Genomic DNA, 24513 nt, shown 5'->3' on the forward strand with positions numbered 1-24513 from the left:
GGAGCAGCAGTTTGTTGCTGTCTTGATAAATTCATCATCAAAGTTCACTAAAGCAAAATATTGGAAGGTGATCATGATGAATAATGTTGGAAAGATCTGCTGAGTCTGGGAAATGTTTTGAAAGAGGGTGAGCAGTTCAGGAGCAGTTTTCTGAGGGTCTTTATTAAAATTAGCTGGTACATTCTTAGTTGTAATAATGTGTCCATATTATCCTAAATGGATATTGAAGTTGCAGTGAGTGAAAAATGCATCCATCTTAAACTTCTCTTAAAATCTAAAAAAACCCCAAAATCTTAATTTCTTCATCAGTTCTGCAGACCTCTGATTAGATACCTGTGAATAATATCCATCAGTCTTTTTTCCTCCTTCTTGTAAAATAAATCAGTGTGAAATTGATCAAATTTTTCTAAAGGTAAAATGTAAATGTAGCACATTGCTGTTAGCAGTGAAGCAATTTTAATGTAATCTCAGTGAGGATTTAAAATAATGTTGCATAAGATGCAAATTAGCATTCCAAGATTTTTTTTCATGTTTTTAATTTCTAAAAGTCCTGTCTGAATTTCTTTCCCAATGTATTGCTGAAACACGACACAGACATTACGCATTATGATGTTGTTTAGCAACTAACTTAAGATTATTATGTAAGATAACGTTAATGTGGTTGTTTAAAGCAACTGAAAGAAATTATGTCCAGTGATTAGAATAGTAAGCATTTGAAGTAGTGAACATGCTTAATTTCATGTTTTAGAACATTTTTCAAGCTTAACCTTTGAACGCAGTTCAGAGATCCCAATTAATTTTATTTACTGAAATGAAAAGTATCTTGATGAAGAACAAAGGTTATGACCTATTTACTGCTAGTTGAAAAGATTGCCGGTGTTGTTAGAAAGCTTACCCACAATTCCAAGATGAAAATTTTACTTCATTAAAGAGGGAAATAGATGAAATTAGTATTATCTCAGTTTAATGCAGGTAATTAAAAAAAAATTTTACATGATATTTTTTTCTTAGCAAGATAGGGTAATAGTGTATCTTAAAATTGTTTATGGGGTGTTTTTTGGGAACATATTTACTTACATATTAAAATTTTTGCTATTGGAATGTTAGCTTTGAAAAATATTACTTCTGATTTGAAGTGATTTGTATATAAATTACATAATGATTCTGGTTGTCTCAGTTTTTGGAGAGATGTGTGAGATGCTTTAATAAGGTCATCCATGGTTTTGTTAGTTTTTGAGAGAGCACCCCCCTCATTTTCTGACTCTTCTTTCCTTAAAAAGCTTTTTTCATTGCAAAGGTATGTGATTTGTATGTTATAATACTATTAAATTTTTTGTTTTTCAGTCCCAGAAATCCTGGATAGAAAATACTTTCACAAAGAGGGAGTGTGTGTATATTATACCAAGTTCAAAAGACCCCCACAGGTAAATGAGAAATTCTGCCAGACTTCATTGCTGCTCTTTAATGTTAAAAAAAGTCAGTATTCTCATGAGTGTTAGACTGGTTTTTTTGTATGAAATACTGTCTCGGGTTTGTGCTTTCATGACTGGACATTGTTGCTCTGTGAGTTGGATTTTCTTTTTCTTTTTCTGAAAGGACTTTGGCATTGCAGAAATCTCCAAAAAAATGTTCTTCCCCTGTTCCCTTTGCTGCTTCTTACCACTCCTCCTACTGATGTCTATGATCTGTTTTTAGTGACGGGGGTGTGAAAAAGAAATTTCTGAAGTCAGAAAGTCTCATAGAGATGTCCTCTACTGGAATTTAAAAAGCATCATTGTAAGTGTAGGGTGAAGTGTGAAAATCAACCTGACAGTGTAGAAAAAAAGGGTGAAGAATTCATAGAAGAATAAAGAAAACCAAGAATTGGGCTGGGGAAAAAATTACCAAAAAAAAAAAAAAAAAAAAAGGCTGAAGAAGTACTTGCTTCTAGGGAAAACAGATAAATGGGAACTGTTCAGATTTCATGTCACGTGTAATAGTATTTCATCCTTAAGTTCTTAAAGGAAAAAAAAACTAGGCTGAAAAACGGGGAAATATGTTTCTAAAGGGGAGGCTGAGGCCAAGAATATTTATCATATCTCACAGGCTGTTTTTACCTTATCTTAAATTAGAGGTGTGAAATCAAGCACGTTAATGGTAACTCTAGTGTATATCTAGCTGACTTTCACCAAGTGTTACAGGTATAATTTAAGAGTTCCTACAATGATTGAGTTTGATGTGCATAGTCATGACATTTGTGTCACAGATAAAGTCAAGTTGGAAATAGATTTAAAATTGGTATTTTTAAGGCAGTTTTGTCTCCCCATAATATTTACTATTGTAATTATGGATTTTAGATCACCATTTTTTTCTTAAACTTCATATATATGACAGCAGCTGAGAAACCTTTTCTTCTGAGGCTGAGGAAACTTCTATTTCACTCTTTTCCTTAAAAAGCACTTATAAATCTCTTTTGTTATACTGGGGCAGGTTACTGTTTTTCATTTAAGTACTTTGTTTTTAAACAGAAAAGAACTAAACGCTGTAGAATTTTCAAATTATTGTAAATAATTCACCACATTCCTTGAGATCATGTGACATGAGAAGCTTTTAGAATTTATAGCCACAATTGCAGCACATGGAAAATTTGCAAATGCAAATGAAGTAATTAGGAAGCTGTTAAAATTTCCAGAGCATTTAACAAGGAACAGAATGGTCTTCAACACTTGCCCTTTCAGTTTAAGCTATTTGTAGGTTACAATGGACTTTACAACTTTCCCACCACAATTTGTCCTTCAGTTTCTAAGAATGGCCTCTGGTTGTTGGTGAATTGCTCACTGTTGTGTGTGAATTGTGTGAGAAGTTTAGTCATATCTTTAAATATTTCTTACAGATGCCTTCCAGGATGTCAGATTTGTCAGCAACTTGTCAGGTAAAAGCTCTTTGTAATTACAATATTTAGAAATATTTTCTCATTAAGTGCTTTCATAATAGGGTTTTCAAAAGTTTTGATCAATATTATGAGTGACAAGTTGGTGAAAGGTTAGATATAAAATAAATATAACTAATGTTTAAAGAACTGTCTGCAATAAGTAGGTCATGGAGTTATAAATGTTATATAAATTACTTGGCTTCAAAGAAGCAATTTCTCCTGGCCTCCAGCTTGCTGCCTTAGTGAGCTTCAGTATTTTGCATAATAATATATATTGTAATTGACTATTGCTGTAAATATTTATGACAACAAGGCTCGCTCTGGAAAAAAGGTTTTTGTAATGTCTAGAATCTTTCCTTTCTACATCTATTCTGTTCCTGCTATCGATAAAGGAAGTTCTTTTCTCTTACAATGGTAGTATTTACCAAAGCATTCCCCATGCTCTGGGCGCAGGTGCTGCTGTGGCCGCTTGGTCAGACAACATGCTTGTTTCACTGCCAGTCTGGCTATGAAATACTCCGATGTGAAGCTGGGTGAAAACTACAATCAGGAAATAGAAGAATGGTCAGTGGAAAAACACACAGAACAGACCTCTACTGATGCTTATGGTGTCATCAACTTTCAAGGTGGCTCTCATTCTTACAGGGCTAAGGCATGTATGATGTTTTGTTGTTTCTTTTTTTTCTTACTCTCACCATGTTGGTGCTGAATGCTTCACTCAAATTCTGAAATTGGAAGCTGAAAATATTAACACCTCTATTATGACAAACCAGTGCCCTCTTCTGTTCTAGCATTTTTGTTGTGATTTGAATTCTTTCTAATTTCTATTTGTAAAAGATGTTTAGTTGTGGTAGAAATTATTTAAAGTGTATGCAGTTACAGTTACAGGCTAGCATTTTTGTTGTGATTTGAATTCTTTCTAATTTCTATTTGTAAAAGATGTTTAGTTGTGGTAGAAATTATTTAAAGTGTATGCAGTTACAGGCTACAGGGGGTGCTTGTACATTGTGACTTCTGTGGTCAAACCAAAGTGCTTGAGTGAGGGAGATGTGTTCTTTATGCTGCTGGCAGAAGCCCTAAGGACAGTCCAGTATTCCAGGTCAGATCATCTCTGTGAGAGAAGGGCCCTGGGCACAGTTCTTTCATATTCTTAATAGCAGTGTATGGGTTCCTTTGTACTTAGTGTAGCTTAAAATTGCTGTGAACCCTTTTCTAGGAGCACAGAAACACTGGGCTGCCCACTCATTCCTGCTTCCTTCTGCAGAGTACAAGTGGGGTTGCTCAAACCTGTTTAATGGAGTAGTGTTGTTTTGTTATTTAGAACTGTATTCAGAAAGAGTTCAATTTCTGCCTACTGTCCCCTCTATTCAGTAGCTCATTCTGAAGATGTGGCAGCATTATAGCTGATCAACCATCTACTTAATCTTATGCTGTTAAAAAGCTGCCAGTTTTGAAGTCTTCTGTTGAAATATGTAGGTTTCCTTCCCACCAGGAACAGGGAAGGAAAACCAAGCAATTGTAAAACTCTTTGCAGGGGACACAAAAGCCTCTCCTAGCATATGGCAGAGCTTTTACAGATACTTCTGAACTTCATCTAATTTAGAGATCATCCAGTGCTTTCATAGAGTCATTTTCTAGGTCACTATGCCAGTAGGATGGAATGCCATGCTCTTTCTGTAGTTGTTTCCTTTCCAAAATTTGCTTTCAAAACTGTCACATCTGGACAGAGGATATAAAGGAAGCTTGTTCATTTATTGCATCTGCTGTGTTTTGAAAAAGTGAATTACAGTTTCCATAGCCAGGAGTAGGAAAATATATCCTGAAATACATCCTGGTTCTTCTTTTGACGTATTTGAACCTTTAAACTCTGTTCTTGTGCCTGCAGTATGTGCGACTGTCATATGACACTAAGCCTGAAGCTATTCTGCAACTTATGCTCAAAGAATGGCAGATGGAGTTGCCAAAGCTTGTTATATCTGTCCATGGGGGCATGCAGAAATTTGAACTTCACCCACGCATCAAACAGTTGCTTGGCAAAGGTCTTATCAAAGCTGCAGTGACCACAGGAGCCTGGATTATAACTGGAGGAGTGAACACAGGTAAGGAGCTAGCAAAGAATGTGCACATTAACTGGATTGCAGTTTTACAAGAGCCAAAAGATTTAATGTATGGATGCATTGCTACATCCTGAAACAAAGACATTTGAATGAATTGGGTCAAATGAAATTTAAAAAATGCATTTTGAACATATGTATTTGAAAGTGGGCTACTGTTTTGTATTGAAAAGAGAAATAACATATAGAGAGGGGGTTGGGTTTTGGGCTTTGTTTTGTTTGGTTGGTTGTTTTCTGGGTTTTGTTTTTGAAACAAGGAAGAGCGTAATGTGATTAAAAAGAAGTACAATAATGTGCTGGAAATTCTTTAGTTCTTGCTAGGCTAATATTTGTTTTGTTGAATGACTTTGTTTCCTCCTAGTAGGTGTAGCACAATGCCTTTTCTTTAGTAGTGTGTAAGTTGCTAGATCCTTAAAGGCCTGGTTATCTAAATAAAACAGTTAAACACGTAAATAAATATTTGTATTCTTAGTAAGATGTGGCATTCAATGCACTGGAATCTTTTTTATGCACGAGCAGGTGTTGCAAAACATGTTGGTGATGCTCTAAGAGAACACGCTTCCAGATCATCTCGAAAGATTTGCACTATTGGGATTGCTCCGTGGGGAGTGATTGAAAACAGAAACGACCTTGTTGGAAGAGATGTAAGGATGAATTACCTAACTGAAATAATGATTTACCTCATTTACTTTTGACACGTCCGCTCAAGCATGTTTTTCTCTTGCTTTGCATCATTGGAATACTTGCTTTACTATGAAGATACACTGACATCTGTGACTTATGCAAGATCGCTACTGTAAACAAGTTGCAAAATGCAAATGTGCTACAGGAGGAGCTTGTTCTGAAGTACAATCCTTTTTCCTCCCTCACTGATACCATTGAATCAAATAACAAAAATACTAAAGTATTACAGAGAATTCACATTTAGAGAGGTTAATAAGTTGAAAATTTTGATGTGGAGTCTTCAGTGCTGCTGTTTGCCAGAGAAGTCACAAATTTTCCCCAAAGACACCTTTTCAAAGGATCTTTGTTACCCTTCAGAACAGCATCCTTTAGTGATACAATTATCTGCTTCCCTGCACAAAGTTCAGAGCTGCAGCTGTTGGTGTATCCTGATCCAAGGCATGCTTGTATGTGTCAGTGCTTCCTTATATGTGTCAGTGCTTCGTGTTGAGCCATCAGTTCTTGTGTCTAGTTAGATTTCACAGAGACAAGTGTGAATCTTTGCAAGTAAAAGACATTGTTGTGTGCTTGCACTTAGGTGGTTGCTCCATATCAGACCTTGTTAAATCCATTAAGTAAATTAAACGTCCTAAATAACCTCCATTCCCATTTCATTCTGGTGGATGATGGAACAGTTGGGAAGTATGGAGCAGAAGTTAAACTGCGAAGAGAACTGGAAAAAACTATTAATTTGCAACGGATCCATGCAAGTAAGTAATTCTGGTGCCTGAGGGCTTGTTACTATGGGTTCATGAAAAGGGTGTTTGCACCAAACATCTGAATGACAAAATAAAATAAATTAAAACTTTTGTTTATATTTCAAGTCTAAAACTGCAAATTTCAGCAGCTGCTCTGGACCCTAGTTATTGCTGGTAGATTTATGATTTCTCTGGGACCACAGAGGAATCCTTTACGAATAAAGTTGTGTATTTACTTTGTAGAGAACAAACGTAAATCACTTCAGGTCTTGGTGTGTTGTCACCAAGTCCTGATTGGTCTGATTAATTAATGGTTTTGGCACTGATCACTGGCAGTTTCACAGTTTGCAGTATGGTGTTTTCCCAGTTGTGGAGCAACACATGTATTTTGACCCTTACAGGAATGCTCTTGCAATATTTCCAATCAGTAGAGGGTTCCTCTGTACCTATATTCAAACTGTATATGTGTTGTCACCATTAGGAACTATTGGGGGAAGTTAGAAGAGGGGATTCAAAAAGAAAAATTCTTCAGTTTTCTGATACCTATGTTCAAACTGTGTATGTGTTGTCACCATTGGGAACTACTGGGGGAAGTTAGAAGAGGAGATTCAAAAAGAAAAATTATTCACTTTTCTGTGTTAGTTCATTAATGTTTCTGTGAGGAATCTTTTCTGTTTTGTAGACTGTATCCTGTTGTATTGACCAGCTTGGCAGTGCTTGTGTCCCAATCCAGAATGTAGAGTGCTTGAAACTGCGCATTACCAACAGTTAATGTCTGGCAGACAGTATTTTAATGTTGATTCAATAGAAAGGACAAACCTGATTTATTAAATATGTAGAACTGGCCTTAGCATTCACTATACACTTATGGCATTGTTGGGATTTTATCTTTGCCATTTTCCAGGAATTGGCCAAGGTGTGCCTGTGGTGGCACTTGTGTTTGAAGGTGGCCCCAACGTCATCCTCACCGTTCTAGACTTCCTTCAGGAGAGCCCTCCAGTGCCTGTGGTGGTGTGTGAGGGAACTGGCAGAGCTGCAGACATCCTGGCCTATGTTCACAAGCAAACAGAGGAGGGGGGGTAAGTGTCAGCAGTGCAGACTGTGGCAGAACCACTGGATGGGTCAGGTTGGAAGGGACCACAGTGGGTCATCCCAGAGCACACGGCACAGCATTGTGTCCAGACAGTTCTTGTCATACACAGATAAATGACAAGGTGTACAGATGTGTGGCATCCATGTATGTCACCCACAGATGAGCTTTGCGACCATTTCTTCATGAATCTATACAAAAGCCTTTTCTGTTTAGTGCAGAAGACACTTGCCTGTTTTGAGTATAGCTTCAAATAATAAAAGGGATGTGCTTGAGCTCCACAGTATTTGGTGATTTTTAGTCAGTTGTCCCTGTTGCAGGGGCTGCCTCTGAGCCCTGGGAGGCAGGGATCCAATGTAGCTGTAAACCAAACAGCTTTGTCCAGGCTAAGATTACAAATGCGTCTTACTCAGAGGAGTGACTGTTTATTATTTTGTGTCAAAATCTTCTGGTTGAGAATATCTCAGAACTCAGTATGGGAAGGAAAGGGAGAGGGAGTTGAGTTACTTTTAGGAGGCAGTAGTATTGAATCATAGGTTAAGTAACCTGTAGTTCTTTCTAAAGGTTACCCAAGGTTTTGCCACAGCAACAGTTATAAGCTTATAGATAGCAGGACTTTGAATGGACATGTTGAAACTAATTAAATGCATTGTTGTTATTACTGTTCATCTAAAACAATTGTTTTCCTGTTTGTTTCAATCTCAGGAATGTTCCTGAGGGTGCTGAACCTGAAATCATTTCAACCATCAAAAAGACATTTAACTTTGGTCAAAGTGAAGCAGTTCATTTGTTTCAGACACTGCTGGAATGCATGAAAAAAAAAGAACTTGTAAGTAGATCTTGCCATAACATTTTCTATGCAACGTGCATGCATTTGTGGATATATGATATTATTTTTTTCTTTTTCTTTTTTTTTTTTTTTATCTTTTAGTTATGACTACTAATAAAGGTATAGTATCACTGCATACTTAAAACAAAACCACTTTGTAGAGGTTATGTGTAGCCTAAGTTCAGGGACTGGTGTCTCATTTTTACATCACATTGTGCTCTTCTGAGATATAAAATTACCTTATTCAGCTAACCATGTGTGCTGGCAGGTTAATCTCATCATCTTTAATGGGCTGGAGAGGTAAACAGGATACTGTGTTATAGAGAGCAGTGAATTGTAATCATAGGAGGAAAAGAAGTTTAAATTAATTAAAAATTCCCACTTAGGAAAACAAAACAGAATGCGCACTAAAAGTTTGAATTGAACATAGACAGGCTTCAAGTTGCATTGAAGACGAGGTGTCTTATCTCAGGAATTGAAAAAAATTTAAAAGACTGAAGCCAATAACCTTTGCCTGAAAATAACTTTTAAATATGTTTTCCCCATTTTGCCATTTTGGACAGATTACAGTTTTTCATATTGGGTCAGATGAACATCAGGACATTGATGTTGCAATACTTACAGCATTGTTAAAAGGTGAGACTTAATTTTTAAAGAACACTTGGAACCTTCAGCTATTATTGATTAGTGTTTATGTGATGAATCATGAATCATTTATAAAATACCAAGAGGAATTGTAAGTTTTTAAACAAATAGATATCTGTGTTCTCATTGTATAATGCTATAACATGACATAAATGATGACATATACAGCATAACTTTGTGGTGGATTGCTTAATTTAGCCTTTTCAGGAAGCAAGAATATTTATTATGTTGTATTATAATTAATTTTTAATTTTCTTCATTGTGTTTGCTTCTTAAGGCACGAATGCATCTGCATTTGACCAGCTTGTTCTTACACTTGCATGGGACAGAGTTGACATAGCCAAAAATCACGTTTTTGTTTATGGGCAACAATGGCTGGTATGTAATGGTCTGGGTTAAGCAGAATGATAATTCCTAATAGAGAGAAGCACAGTTTACTGTAAAGGATGAATCTTGACTTTTGTAGAGAGAGACTTTGGAATATTGACAGGTTTATTTTGAGACAGTAATTTGGGTGTACTGCATAACCTTAAAGCTGTTTTGTTATTATGTATTTGAAAATGGTCCAAAATTTTTAGAAATGTGCTAACTGTTCTGAATAACTAGCAGAGAAAACACATTACAAAGGTGAAAGCTGAATTCATGTTAGTCATATGCTCTTTCTTCGTTACAGTTGCATGACCCTAGAAAGTTCTTAAGAAGTATCTAGTAAAATGCACTGTTGGCAGCACTGCAGTGTCTTTTGAGGGAGGGACAAAATGTCTGTTTTTTTGTAGTTTGAAAATGAATTTAAGAACTACATGGTGGCTCTTGCCTTTTCTGCCTAGTACTGTAAAAATAAAACATGAGCTTATTGAGCGTGCAGTCAGAAGTACATACTGTGTAAGGCTTGTTGATTGCCATGAGGGTTCTGACATCTTTGAAGCAAATTGTGCTTTAGATATTTTAGGTCTTTTTTTGTTTTATCCAATATCAGCTAATGAGAACACCTCAATTATGTTAAACCAAATGTCTCCTTAGTCTCACTGTCTCAGTAGGCAGGACCCACAGAACAGTTCAAGTCTTCAGGTAACTGTAGAGGTTCAGGGGATATTCTGAACCAAGGGCGACATCTTTATAGACATGTAAGGTTTTTCCAGCCCTCAGAATGAAGGAGGTTGATACAGTATCTAGGTTCACTGTTTTACTTGATCTCTCTAGGCTCCACCTTTTTGCTTATTTGTTGTAGGTTGGCTCTCTGGAACAGGCTATGCTGGATGCCCTTGTGATGGACAGAGTTGCATTTGTGAAACTTCTGATTGAAAATGGAGTAAGCATGCACAAATTTCTTACAATTCCCAGGCTGGAAGAACTTTATAACACAGTAAGTAAATGATTGCCTTTTAAGCTGCTTTTAGAACAGTTTTTTTTTGTTTGCTCAGCCTGTTGTGTCCTAGCTCGTGTGCAGCAGTCTGGAGGTTGTGGGGTGTTGGTAGGGAAGGCTCCTGGGCACAAGGTTGGAGTTGGGAAGTGGCTGCTGTTGGCTGCTGTGCACAGCCCCAGCAGCACCAAAATTGTCTGTCAGCAGGGTGTTCATCTGTGTGTGATGGTGGGGTTTGAGACTAAAGGGAAAATTGCAGCTTTGTCAACATACAAGGTGTGCAAAACACAGTGGAGAAGAGAACGAGAGAAAGTCACATGGGTGAAACTTGTGCCCAGAATCTGAGATCTATAGGGCTTCATAGGATGGATTCTGTCTGTAGCAGTTAACACCATAGTAGTTTTAGGAAGAATTTAATTTGTCAACTTGCATAGTTATAATTATTACTTAGAAAAATTTTGTTGCTGTAGGTGTTGATCTAAGAATTCCAAGGTAATTTTGATAACAGTATCCAAAGACAGAACAAAGAACCTTCCACCAAAAATTAGCTGACGTGAGTAGTACACAAATATGGCTTAGGTTTATGTTAACAGTCTCAGTATCTGCTTTTGACAAAAAAAAAGAAAAAAGAATTAATTCTTTAGCTAATAAAGCTCTGTAGAGAAGCCTCCTTGAGAAGTTTATTCATTTATTGTATTTATTTATATTTTAATATATTTTTGTATTCTAAATTAGTTTTTTTAAATTAACCTCTTATGGTGCTGTTGTTGCATGCTAATTTCTCATTCCAAGTTTTCCTTCTCTTTTGTTGTAAAGAAACAAGGCCCAACTAACCCAACACTCTTTCATCTTGTTCGGGACGTCAAACAGGTATGCTGTCCATGTGAAAATCTGTCAAACTAGCAGTTACTTTTGTTAGTTTCTTGTATTTGACTATCAATTTGATCTGCAATTAATTAATTGAATTTTATTTTAAGTATTAAGCTACCTCTGCAGACATTTTGGTAGTTTTCAATATTTCTGTTGTATGCTTGGTGCCCTGTTCCCTAAAAGATGTTTAACCCAAAGACTGTTGTCTTTCATTTTTCTTTTGATTGTTTTTCTTCTTGGGGGGATTGGAAGCTGACGCTTCCAGCATGGAGAAATTTTGGTTGTTAAAACAATAGACAAAAAACCTCTGGTGCCTCCCCCACCAATGGAATCTGTTCTGTTAGGGGAGTTCATGTAGACCTGGTCTTTCTTTAAAATTAATAACTGTTGAGTCATGTAGATGCTTTTTGGGTTTTGTGTTGGAGGGTTTTTTTATCATGAGAGGCTTCTTTTTTTTTTTTTTTTTAATTATTATTTAGAGCTGTGATAAAACATGTAGAAACACTCTAAGCAAGTTTAATATAATACCCTGTGTATTCCTAGGGAAATCTTCCTCCAGGATATAAAATCAACCTGATTGATGTGGGACTGGTTATTGAATATCTAATGGGAGGAACCTACAGATGCACCTACACAAGGAAACGCTTCAGAGCGATATACAACAGTCTCAGCGGGAACAATCGGGTACGTGCACTTGGGTAACAGCCCATTTGTCCTCAGCTGAAAAAACCCAAACCTTTGAGTTTTGTACAATGATTGAATCCATGTTGGTTTGTTCTTCTTGTCAATGGACTGGTTCTTTTAAATGCAGTAGTAAGGACTATGAAGGCAGCTGAAAACTGTTCTGGGATTGAGGGCCAACAACAGGTTTTATTCTCCTCAACCTTATTCTAGCATATCCTAATTCCTTCTCTGTGGTTCCCTCTTTTTCTACTCATAGGGGAAGAAAGGACACTACACATGCAAATTCACCAGGGCTTGGGATGCAGATATTTTAGCTTCTTGTGCAAGCTACACTAACCAACAAGTGTAACTGCCCATTTAGTGACTTCTTAAAAACAATGAAAACAGTTTGTTAAATATCCAGTGAGCATTGTGGTTTTGCTGTTGGAGTTCATCCATGTTTCAGTAACCAACCCCCTTTTCCTTGTTGCAGAGATCTGGGCGAAATCCTTCGAGTACCACTCCTCAGATGTGTAAAAGCCATGAGTCTTTTGGTAACAGGGCAGACAAGAAAGAAAAAATGCGCCATAATCATTTCATCAAAACAGCGCAGCCGTACAAACCAAAGGTGAGGGCTGTGAGGGGAACATGGGGTTTATTTCAAGTAGCTGAGAGTGGGGAGCCTGCTGAGTGTGAGTAGCAGCAATTGCATTGACTTTGGTAAAGCTGGAATTTCAACTTTGCTTTTGTACTCATTTCTAAACTGCAGCTTTTTAATAGGATTCTGTAAAGGGCGTTTCTCGTTCTGTATAGTAGTCTTGTGGACAAGCTTTGATATGTTAGGGACAAAAAAGTTTCTTTGACAGCGTTCTAGTAATGAAGGTAGGACTCACATGGCTTGGTAGGTGGAGCAAGATTTGGCCATGTATTACTACTATAAGCAGTTTCCATGAATTTTTTTTATTTGTATGTATGTATATTAGTTACGGCTTTTCTTTGATCTATAATTCAAATTAATTCAGTCTCACATTATTAAAATGAATTGTACTTAACTGAAGTTTTTGAACAAAAGTTCCTGCCACTTTTTAAGTCCTCAAAAATTTTCTTTTTTTCTTCTTATAATTATTTATTACCTGGTATTGGATCACTCAGCATTTTATTTCAATTTACATAATGACCAAGCGTAGCGACTTAAAACGTGACTTTGTGATTTTATTTTAAAGATTGACACTGGTGCAGAAGAGGGAAAAAAGAAAAGAACCAAAGATGAAATAGTTGACATAGATGATCCTGAAACGAGACGTTTTGCTTATCCTCTGAACGAGCTGTTGCTGTGGGCAGTGCTGATGAAGAGGCAGAAGATGGCTCTTTTCTTCTGGCAGCACGGCGAGGAGTCCATGGCCAAAGCTTTGGTGGCTTGCAAAGTCTACCGGTCCATGGCATATGAGGCGAAACAAAGTGACCTTGTTGATGATACTTCAGAAGAACTGAAACAGTATTCCAAGTAAATTACATTCCTGTTGTTCAAAATATTTTCTTGACCTCTGCAATAAAAGTAGTGGGCTACTTATGAACACGACACAAATTGTTGTGTTAGCACACTTGAAGACAATTATGTTTTGCTAAAAGGTTTAAGTGGAACTCTAGTAGAAGCTTTATATTAGATATTAGTCTTTCTTGAGGGCTGTTAAAAGTCTTAATTTGTAGTCAAATTAAAAGGAGATTCAGTGTACCATTTTCTTCTGTGTAATTTCTGTGCGTTTTTAATAGCCATTTTAGCATGCATATGTTTTTAACAGAAGTCACAGATTGATGTATTGTGGTTACAAATTACAGTGTATCTGTACAGAAGGGACAAATAATAGTCACTTCAAGTTATGCAAGTTGGGAATTTGTGTAGCAAAATTCTTGCTAAACTCATGGCCATTTCTATAGATACTATCTTTTGTTTTGTTGGTTTTTTCTTCATTTTAGCGAGTTTGGTCAGCTGGCAGTTGAGCTGTTAGAGCAGTCCTTCCGACAAGATGAAACTATGGCCATGAAATTACTGACTTATGAACTTAAAAACTGGAGCAACTCCACTTGTCTGAAGCTGGCAGTGTCCTCGAGGCTCCGTCCATTTGTAGCTCACACTTGCACACAGATGTTGTTATCAGATATGTGGATGGGAAGGCTGAACATGAGGAAGAATTCATGGTACAAAGTAAGCACTGTTGCAGTTCATTCATGTAAAAAGGGTCAATGGTGTTTGTTTAAAGGGAAGAAAAGTGTGTGTTTAAATGCTGTTAGTGTAAAGCTTTCACAACTATAGCTTTTATTAATAAATCCTGTAAACCAGTCTCCTGTAACATAATCAAAACTGGAATATTTGTTGTAAACGCTTCTTTTGACACTCTATTATCTTTTCAAATAAGGTACAGAAATATAGAAGGCAAAAACCAGGCAAGTAGCCTTTAATCAGAGGCTTAAAGAGATCATGTGAATACTAATCCACTACTAAAAACATAGTAGTAACAATCCTTAACAGATGGAAAACCTATTGTAAGACTGTAGTTTCATGCATTTTGGCTTTTTACAGGGAGCACATAAGACTTGATGTAAAAAAGCTTTGTGAATATCCTATTTTGGAGGAACTGAGCAAAAGCAGGGCACAGAACGAAACAAGGGTAGGCAAATCGGGGACAGGTTTTCCAGTGGTGCCCTTTGTGTGGTACAGATCAATTATGATCTAGACAGAGATAATTGATATAGATCAATTGAACCAAAATGGGAGTTGCATATTTCTGTGAGAAATTAGGTATCAAGACTTAATTGTTGATAGAAATAAAATGAAATAAACCTTTCCTACAAAATACCTATAAGCATCATTTAACTTGTGACCTACTAAAATCCTCTTTGATAACTGATTAACTGTTTTCTTGCTTGCTTTGTAACAGGCTAATGACAGTAAATAGCTTTCACTTACTCTCTTCATCTATACCTTAGCTCATTTTTTTACCATAAATTGAAAATAAAAAAAAAAAAAACCCAAACAAAACATACACCACTCCCCCTCTCCCCCACAGACCACAACCTTGTTTTATGGTTTTAAAATACACTTTAACAATACACTGTTCCAAAGCTTCTGGGAGTGGATTAAATAACAGAGTGTGAACAGAACACCTCTATGTCCTTGGAACACATTCTTTCTAGTAGCTTTGAATTTTGGAATTTGTTGGTTTTTCCCACTTCCTATGTCTTCAAGTCAAGAAACACTCTGTATATGTGATCCTAAGCTTTTAAGTGTATATACAAGTAATGGCAACTAATTATTTTCTACATTTTCCCCCTCAAGAACAAGCAAGTGAAATTTAGATATCTTTTCAAAGGCTATTCTGTGTGTTGGTGTATTCTGATGCTTTAATGTAGTTGTGAACTATTTACACTTAGTCTCCATCTTTTCCAGGTGATATTGAGTATTCTACTCCCTCCTGCTATACTGCTGTTGGAATATAAGACCAAGGCTGAAATGTCACATATTCCTCAGTCTCAAGATGCACATCAAATGGCAATGGATGACAGTGAGAACAACTTCCAGACTGCAGCAGATGAAATACCTATGGTAATGTGGGGCAGAGGGAGATATTAAAAACAATATTCCTCACTTAAATAATTACATTTTTAAATTAAAGAAGTGAAATTTAGTGCCAGAAAGCATATATTTTTGTGGGGGAAGTTAACAGGTTTTTTTTATTTTAGGAGGTTTTTAAAGAAGTGAGGATCTTGGACAATAGTTTTGAAAAACATGACATGGAGACTCCAGCAAAACCTAAAAGACTCCCAATTACACAGAAGTTTTATGCATTTTATCACGCTCCAATTGTGAAGTTTTGGTTTAATACGGTGAGTTTTCTTCTGTGTAGTGTGTATTTTATTTGGAAATGTAGCACAGACTTTTGGGTTATTTTCCCAACATGTAGTTCTGATTGAGTCTATGTTAAGCACTATCCAAAAAGCAGACAGAAAACCCCTTACCTTGCTGAGCTGGAAATGAGAAATACTTCATTTCATAAAACTGCATAAGCACATGCTGTGCCCCGTGGTTTGGGTTTTTTTTATTCTGTTCTGAGTAATTCTCTTCATAGTTGCTAGCAGGAGTTCTATAAGCATGTATTAGTCTCAAGTGCATGCACAGCTTCGTTTCAATCAGTGTAATAGAAATGCTAGAATTTGTACTAAAGGAAAATAGCTGTAATAAGAGCAAAGCTTTCCTAACAATAAATAGATTATTACAGCTATTTTTCTTTTTCTAAGATGAAAATGTTTGTATCCCCTTATAAATAATAACTTGTCTATTTAAAAGGGTAAATATAGTCTTGTAATCCTACTTGAAGCTTTTATTGTATACCACATCAAAAGATTCCATGTATGTCTTTAAAGGATCCTTCAGTAATTGTATGTATATGTTTTATTTGGTTTTTTAGTTGGCATACTTAGGATTCCTCATGCTCTACACATTTGTAGTTCTTGTAAAAATGGAAGAATTACCATCTGTTCAGGAGTGGATTGTTATTGCTTACATTTTCACATCAGCAATTGAGAAAATTCGTGAGGTATGCCTGTAACAATCTGGGATTTTAGCCTTTTTTTTGTCAGTTAAAACGGTAGGCTTTAAACTATTATTCTGTAAACAAGAAAAGTGAAGAAACTTCAAGCATCAGAGTACATGATTTAATACCTTTATCTTAAAGCTTGGTATAGATTGCTGGATGGAGGCCTTGTAAAATGTGTATTTATTTGTCAGGCAGGCTCTGCCACTGTGCTATGACCAAGATATCAAAAAAAAAAAAAAAAAAAGCTTTAGTGACACAGGAGAGCCATCATAACTACAATGTTCCTGGTCAGCAAGAGACTTTACAGGAGTTCTGTAATAATTTTTAAATGGGAGAGATGAAGTTAGTCCCTTAACCTGGTACATGAGGCTCAACTGAAGGCGGATAGGATTCATTTTTGTCAAAGTAGCTGCCTCAAAAGAAATAAAAACATCACCAAAACCCACTAATTCCAAAATGCCTTAATGGATTGTTTAGACAGAGCAAAACCCTCCTTTCCTTGTTGTGAAGCTGACACAGTTAAACACTAGTTTTTATTGCTCAGCATTTAAGAGTTCTCCATTTTAATAGCTATTACATTTTTACAAGTATAAAAATGCTAGTGATTCACGTATTTTACTGTTGGTCCCTGTGCAATAACTGTGAGCTGTCCTGACCCTAATTTCTTGTACAGATTTTTATGTCAGAGGCTGGGAAGATTAATCAGAAGATCAAAGTGTGGTTCAGTGATTACTTCAATATCAGTGACACAGTTGCCATTGTCACTTTCTTCATCGGGTTTGCGTTAAGATTTGGAGCCAAGGGGAATTTTGGAGAAAACACTTACAGAGAAAATTACGTCTTTGTTGCTGGAAGAATAACATACTGTCTCAATATAATTTTTTGGTATGTGCGATTACTGGATTTTCTAGCTGTAAATCAACAGGCTGGCCCTTATGTTATGATGATTGGGAAAATGGTAAGTACTACATTTGTTACTGATTTTTTTTTCCCCCAACTGCATCCATTTACAACTTCTCTCAGTAGTTTTATTTAGTTAGAAGTTTTTTATCCTGCTGTAATAGGAAAGTTGGTGTGTAGAATTAGCTAGCTGGAATATAACTTAAAGGATTTCAAAAGAAGCACTGATTAGAAGGCTTCCTTTATGGAGCTCTCTCTGTTACATAAATGTAAAAAAATGGCAAATCTTCCTTCTCTGGCCTGTTTTGTTCTCAGATATCAGAGACCTAAATGAATATGATGAAGCCTTTGTCTTGATTCAGCTTTCCATTTAGGTCTGAAATTTATAGCCTGTGTGTTCTTTAGGTCAAAACTTTAAACTTGTTTAGTGTCCTGAAGCACCTTCATGGTTTTGTGCTATGGAAAACTGGTAATAGATTGTGCTTCTTGTCATCTCACACAAGAAATACTAAAACTGTTTAAACTTAAATGATCTCTCCCTACTGTCAGTAGCTATTCTAAATGTTAAAAACCATTTTAAGGCTCGAGAGCTGTATATATGAATGTGGAAGGGGCTTTTGTGTTTCTTCCCTCTATAAAATGGTTCTTACAAAATTGAACCTTGTCATTCCTTAAAAACAAGGGCATCAAGTTGCTCATTTCTCACTTTGATTTCTTGCAAGAGGCAAAGGTTCTGTGTTCCTGCCCTTGGAAAACTACGTTTGTTTTTTGTGCAGCTATTGAGTACCTTTAAGAAGGAATATTTCTTTTTGTCAGCTGCTCCTTGTGTACCTAACAGAATTCAAGTTGAAAGGGAAATACACTCAGTTGCCTTTGGCCAAGGATACTAAATACATTATAAGAAAGGACATGGAATTTTTGGGGTTTTTTGCAAGGCTTGTTATTTAACAAAATTTTCTGAGTGAAATATTTGTGTCCTGGACTCTTTTCCTTACATAATACATAGAATTTCTCAAGTGTACACTGTCACTGTAGAAATTTTTAGAGTTGTGAGATCACATTTATGACCTTGTGGATTAACTGACTTTTTTGTGTTAATAGGTGGCCAACATGTTTTACATTGTGGTGATTATGGCGCTTGTACTACTTAGTTTTGGTGTTCCCAGGAAGGCAATACTGTATCCTGATGAGGCACCCTCTTGGACTCTTGCTAGAGATATTGTGTTTCATCCATACTGGATGATTTTTGGTGAAGTCTATGCCTATGAAATTGATGGTAAGATACTGCAATTATGTAGCAAGTAAAGAGAAAATGTACTCTGATAAGTTCTTATCAAAATCTTAAGAAATTCCAATTTTATTAAAGTCCCAGTACTGTTGGCATTGATCCCTTTTGTGGGTTGCAGCTGTAAAACTGTGACCTGATTTTTCATTTGCTTTTCTAAAACTTGTTTGGCTTAGAATGAAAACTACATAATTACAATTTCTCTCATGGCTATTCCTAGCAAGATATGGGAATTCTGCCCCACAGCTATCATGACAAAAATTTGGCTGTGGTGATGTACTATGCTTTTTTTAAAAAGCCAAAAATATGATTACAGCATAGTATCAGCCAGAAACATCGTCTCTGATATTTTTCTACCATGTTCCTAAATGTATGGAGACATTTCGAAACTGCAGAACCAGTGCATCATAGTTGGTTGTTGCAAACTGTAAGTGACCTTTTTTTTTTAGGGTTTTTTTAATTGTGTCTGTACCTGCTAGGAGTTCAAAAAGATGTACATGTCTTCTCTGTATCTTTTTTTTTCCCAACACAGTGTGTGCAAATAATTCTGATGAAAAAGTTGCTCATCTCTGTGGCCCAGGAACATGGTTGACCCCGTTTCTTCAAGCTGTCTACCTCTTTGTACAGTACATAATCATGGTTAATCTCCTGATTGCATTTTTCAAGTAAGTATGTAGATAATAGGTAATTTTTGCTAATAATTGGATGAGTGTCTATCTCATTGAAATAACATGACAAGATAAGGACTGATGCCAGATCAAAGCAATCCCATTTTCTGGAAGTTTTTTTCAGGTTCTAAGGCTGGTCTTTCTCTTCCTCACTGCAAGGCCATGACTAAGTTAGAGAAGTGTGTGATGTGTCCAGTTCACATCACATCTGTGAGGTCAGGGGAATCAGAAGTTAAAGGAAAACTTCTCTTTTTCAGAAAACAAACAAAACAAAATTATTTCTTTGTCTTTATTGACTGTTGTTCCTAAATTCATTGAATGTTCTCCAGTTGGTTGGGTTCAGTTGTAGTAAGTTGTCTGCAAGTGTTTGATTTGTGGGCATAAGCAGCTCAGGAACATTGAAGAAGGCAGACTGCAAAATTAATGTGGTGTGATATAAAATTCTGGGTTTAGTTAGAAATAATTAATTTTTTTGTTCAGCAAACTTGAAATTTGATCTCAGTGTAATTAATTTCTGAATAAAGATACTGACAGGAAATAGTTACCTGATAGGACAATATTTTTAGCCCTCTCCTTGCTCTGGATCATGGTGTTCTCTTGAATGTGTTTCCAACTTCCACAAAATTCATTTTGCAGCAGAAAACAAGTTTATGCTTTCATCTCTTATTTAACTGGCTTCAGAATTCAAGATTGTTATCAAAGTGTTAAAAAACAAACAATCCAACAACCACTAAACAAACACCAACAACTCCCCACCACCCCAAAAAACACCTTGATGTGTTAATATTGTTCTGTTCCCTTTCAGCAACGTGTATTTACAAGTCAAGGCAATTTCAAACATTGTGTGGAAGTATCAGCGCTATCATTTCATTATGGCCTACCATGAAAAACCTGTTCTGCCTCCACCACTGATCATTCTTAGCCACATGGCTTCCCTCTTCTGCTGTATATGTAAAAGAAGAAAGACAGACAAGACTTCAGATGGGCCAAGTATGAACAGTTATCCCAAAAATTGCAGTGATGTTTTTGATATGGTTAAAGCAAACTGTCAGACAAACGCCATGTTCTTGGTTATACTGTGTATTGTGAATAAAGCCAAAGTGGGTCTTAATTTTATGTGTTTTCAATATTGATAATTCTTTTGAAAATCACCATGGTTTTCTCAAGAGTTTAATGCCAGCCCCTAGAATCTCCAGTAAAATAACCTATCACACAAATATATATATTAAATTTATTGTTACTGCTAATGGAGAGGATTTTTTTTATTTCTGTAAGACTTCTTTGAAACTTAAAAAAAAATAAAAGCCAGCTAAGGAATCTAGCCTCTGCCTCAAAGGAATTGAAGGGTAGGATTGTAAGGAATGATGATATTGTGTGCAGATCCTCTCAGAATGACTATTTTCATTATTTTCATTTTATTTTATTGTCTATCTTATTGAACTTTTTTTTTACAATGAGAGAGGAAGGGTCATAGGTGGCCCTCTGATAGGATTTTTTTTGGTTGGTTTTTTTTTTTTTTTTTTTTTTTTTTTTTTTTTGTTCTTATTGTAGTTTTGTTGTTAACATCCCTTATAGGGTTATGACTATTAATTTTCAGCACCCGTACCACTTCACTACATACATCATCCAAAATGTTGATCTCTCTTTAGAACTCTTCCTGACAGAAGAAGATCAGAAGAAACTTCATGATTTTGAAGAGCTGTGTGTTGAGATGTATTTCAATGAAAAGGATGATAAATTTCATTCTGGAAGTGAGGAGAGGATTCGAGTCACATTCGAACGGTAGAATATTTACAATTAAAATTTCTGAATAGAGAATTAGAACTTTTACAGGTTTTTTTAAATGTACTTTAAAGGGGGAGAAATGCGGTTCAAGAACATAAAGTGTTTATGCAAATTTTATATGGTATCTTTGCATTGCTATGCAGAAACTGATAATGTGATTGATGCTTCTTGATCTACAGAAGCACCAAGTAAACCGAGGCAATCGTATTATTTAGTTTCCCATGATGTTTTAAGAAACTGTTAGATTTCAGAAAGTGCTGTAGGCCCTCTATTGATAGCTGTTTTAATTCTGTGATTCAGAAGTATTTACAAATGTTGCATTACAAAACAGTCCAATGCTATCGTATTATTGTGACATTTCAAAGTTGTTTTTTGCCCTGATTAAATGGACAGAAAGGGTTATAATCTGGAGTTTTTTGCATATTGAGAAAAATACCTTTCATATCTACTTCATAATTTGATTTTTCTTAGGGTGGAACAAATGTGCATTCAGATAAAGGAAGTTGGTGATCGTGTCAACTACATTAAAAGGTCATTACAGTCTTTAGATTCACAGATTGGCCACCTCCAGGATCTGTCTGCTCTAACTGTGGATACTCTGAAAACACTGACTGCACAGAAAGCTTCAGAAGCCAGCAAGGTTCACAATGAAATCACCCGGGAATTGAGCATTTCAAAACATTTGGCACAAAATCTCATTGAAGATGGCTCTCTCAGATCATCTGTGTGGAAAAAGCACAGCATTGGAAATGTCTTTGGTTCTTTTCCACAAGGAGGCCTTGAGAGTAATAACCCTTTACTCTGTAACATTTCTATCCGTGATGACAAAGAAGTCCAGCATAAGACAATTGGTCAGGAGTTGGCTCTGATTCCCCGAAGAGAAGAAAAAAACTTCCAAGAGGCAGGTTCCTCAGGCAGTGCCTTATTTTCAAATGCTGTTTCCCCTCCAGAACTTCGCCAGCGAATACCGGCTGCAGAGATCTCAAAATCCACTAGTAAAAGTAAAAAATTAGGCAACTCATCCAACAGCATGCCACATGTAACATCCCCAACAACAAAGTTTTTTGTTAGCACTCCATCTCGACCCAGTTGCAAAAGTCAGCTGGATTCTTCAGCAAAGCATGAAGAGACTGTTTTCTCTAAGGCCACAGAAGGAGATAATAATGTAGAATTTGGTGCATTTGTGGGTAAGTATAACAAAGTAGATTCTGAATGTCCTGAAGTCATTATTAGCTGCTCTTATCCTCTTGCTTCTGGCTCTGCTTGCCTTGCTTTCACCCAACCTTGTGTTGAAAATGGAGGATACGTTAATTGTGGTTTTATTCATGATGAGAGTGACACTAATGATAACTACAGCTGCAGAGTTGACAAATGTGCTCACCAGTCCCCTGTCAAGTTAGCGAAGAACAAGCCCCAAACGAAGTTCTCTTTGTCAACGGGCGACTTGATGTCAACAGTCAACTGTGGCGGCTCACATGGAAAATTGAATGTTAAAGATGAACTTTCCAAAAGTCAGCATGTCCATGCAATGGAACTGCAAACCCGAGATTTATGTTCTAACATCCTTATGGGACTACTTCATAAACTGTGGACCAAATCTAAGCCACAAGGTTTGACTTATCAAGAATTGTATGGTATTTTGGGTGTATTCCGGTTGCAGGTGACTTTATTCTACCATTTTGCTCTGCTTTTTTTGCATTTAACATCTCTAATTTCCCTATGTTGCTTGAATGTTTTTTTTAACTGAAATTATAATTTCTCCATAATTCTGTCACATAGACAATATTTTTCTGAAAAACATTAAGCAGTTGTTGAGTATAGCAGTTTTGGGCAATTAGCAACTGTACAACTTGGTACGGGCACTGTAGACAAACCTTTTGTGGCTCATTATAAAGCTCCTACCTTCTCATTGCATAAATCAAAAATATTGTCTATTTCTTGACGTAATTACAGAACACTACTCAGGCTGATGGAGTCCTGGACAAATATCTTTGTGGTATCTGTGTCAAGCTGAGGGTTCCTCCTATACTGTATCTTTAAACACTGTTACAGCTGGGATCTTCCACTGTTGCCTAGGCTAACCTGTGTTGGGGCTATCATTTTGGAAGCTTCCAAAGTCAATACAACATTTTGCCTCCCCTCAAGTTCTGCTTAACAGTAAAAAGGTGGATGGTTTTGGTTAGTTACCTACGTATTTGAATGGTAAAACAGTGGCAGATTCATTGCAAAACACAGGTGTGGGTTTACTAACTGATCCCTGTAAAGTCGATAATGCTTTAAGTATGCTTAGTGTTTAGTAGAAGATTGTAATCTGGAATTGTCAGGTTGCCTGCAGAGGTGTCATCTTGCAATAGTTGTTTAGGGATGTCTCAGTGTTTTCCAGAGATTTGCGGAGGTTGTATAAATTTAAATCTCTAGACAAGAGTTTATCCTACTGCTGTGAAACTTGGATTTCTAAGAAGTTACCTACATTAGCTATTAATGTATAAGTGCCTCATGGTTGAAAAAAGAAAGCAAGGCTAAAAATTATGGACAGTGATTGTACAACTCTTATCTAATCTTTAAATGTACTTCACCACTAATAACTTTGAATACTAACTATACTTATTTACTGGAGCCAGATTTTTTTTGTATATGGTCCTCTGACATCTCTAGCATTTAGAACATACCCTTCATTCTTACTGTCCACAATTTACACCACTTGTGATTCCATGCAGGTTTCAATTGTGAAGCCAAGTAGATTTTCATTCATTATAAAGCCATATGATTGGGAAAATTCTGGAAAGTATTTCTTGCAACTGGGAGGATGAAGGGTATATTGTAAAAGCTACCTCCAGGAAACTGTCTACTTTCCCTTCATTTGTCAAGCATACCTAAAAGTTCTGTAATCCAGGCCTTGTTCCTTTCCTGTGAGGAGCATGCGCTTGAGTAAAAATTACAAATATTAGATTTACTTTTTGAATCGTGGTGCTCCACACCTCAGTGTGGGAAAGGCAATAGTTTGATATTGTTACACTGATCTTCACTTTAGCGTGTTTGTGATGTCTTTCCTAGTGCAAACAGGCACACAGACCTTAGGTGGTTTGTAACCCTTTGCTATGGTGATGCAAACTATTGGCATGGTCAGAACACTGGAGGTTGCCTTTGATTTTGAATACTCTTTTTGAATTCACTGTGTCAAAGGTCACAGAGACAGCATGGACCTACAGCGGTTCAAAGAGGCAGCCAGCAAAATGAGGGAAAGAAGTGCTGATATTGAGGTGAGCATGAAAGGCTTTGTCAAATATGTTAATGGGAATCATTTTCTTTTAAACTCTAACCTCAGAGTATGTTTGGAAAAACTCTAAGACAAATATAATCAAAAAACTTACACATTGATT

General features: G+C 36.4%; 1 protein-coding gene across 1 annotated transcript in view; it reads left to right on the plus strand.

Annotated features, from left to right (window-relative positions):
- Positions 1–216: 216 nt before the first annotated feature.
- The window catches only part of TRPM7 (transient receptor potential cation channel subfamily M member 7), a 33673-nt gene continuing 9376 nt past the window's right edge, over positions 217–24513 (plus strand). The window contains exons 1-27 of the mRNA XM_053988704.1: positions 217–234; positions 1345–1424; positions 2873–2911; positions 3365–3563; positions 4797–5010; positions 5545–5669; positions 6287–6458; positions 7351–7525; positions 8242–8365; positions 8929–9001; positions 9288–9388; positions 10239–10373; positions 11187–11240; positions 11784–11924; positions 12397–12531; positions 13127–13407; positions 13878–14106; positions 15349–15504; positions 15642–15785; positions 16367–16495; positions 17169–17453; positions 18497–18671; positions 19213–19345; positions 20154–20338; positions 20998–21130; positions 21605–22320; positions 24317–24393. Of these exons, the coding sequence (XP_053844679.1) occupies positions 217–234; positions 1345–1424; positions 2873–2911; positions 3365–3563; positions 4797–5010; positions 5545–5669; positions 6287–6458; positions 7351–7525; positions 8242–8365; positions 8929–9001; positions 9288–9388; positions 10239–10373; positions 11187–11240; positions 11784–11924; positions 12397–12531; positions 13127–13407; positions 13878–14106; positions 15349–15504; positions 15642–15785; positions 16367–16495; positions 17169–17453; positions 18497–18671; positions 19213–19345; positions 20154–20338; positions 20998–21130; positions 21605–22320; positions 24317–24393 (4428 nt within the window). The remainder of the gene's footprint in view (positions 235–1344; positions 1425–2872; positions 2912–3364; positions 3564–4796; positions 5011–5544; positions 5670–6286; positions 6459–7350; positions 7526–8241; positions 8366–8928; positions 9002–9287; positions 9389–10238; positions 10374–11186; positions 11241–11783; positions 11925–12396; positions 12532–13126; positions 13408–13877; positions 14107–15348; positions 15505–15641; positions 15786–16366; positions 16496–17168; positions 17454–18496; positions 18672–19212; positions 19346–20153; positions 20339–20997; positions 21131–21604; positions 22321–24316; positions 24394–24513) is intronic.

The sequence above is a fragment of the Vidua macroura genome, chromosome 12 (assembly GCF_024509145.1).
Source record: "Vidua macroura isolate BioBank_ID:100142 chromosome 12, ASM2450914v1, whole genome shotgun sequence".
Taxonomy (NCBI): Eukaryota; Metazoa; Chordata; class Aves; order Passeriformes; family Viduidae; genus Vidua; species Vidua macroura.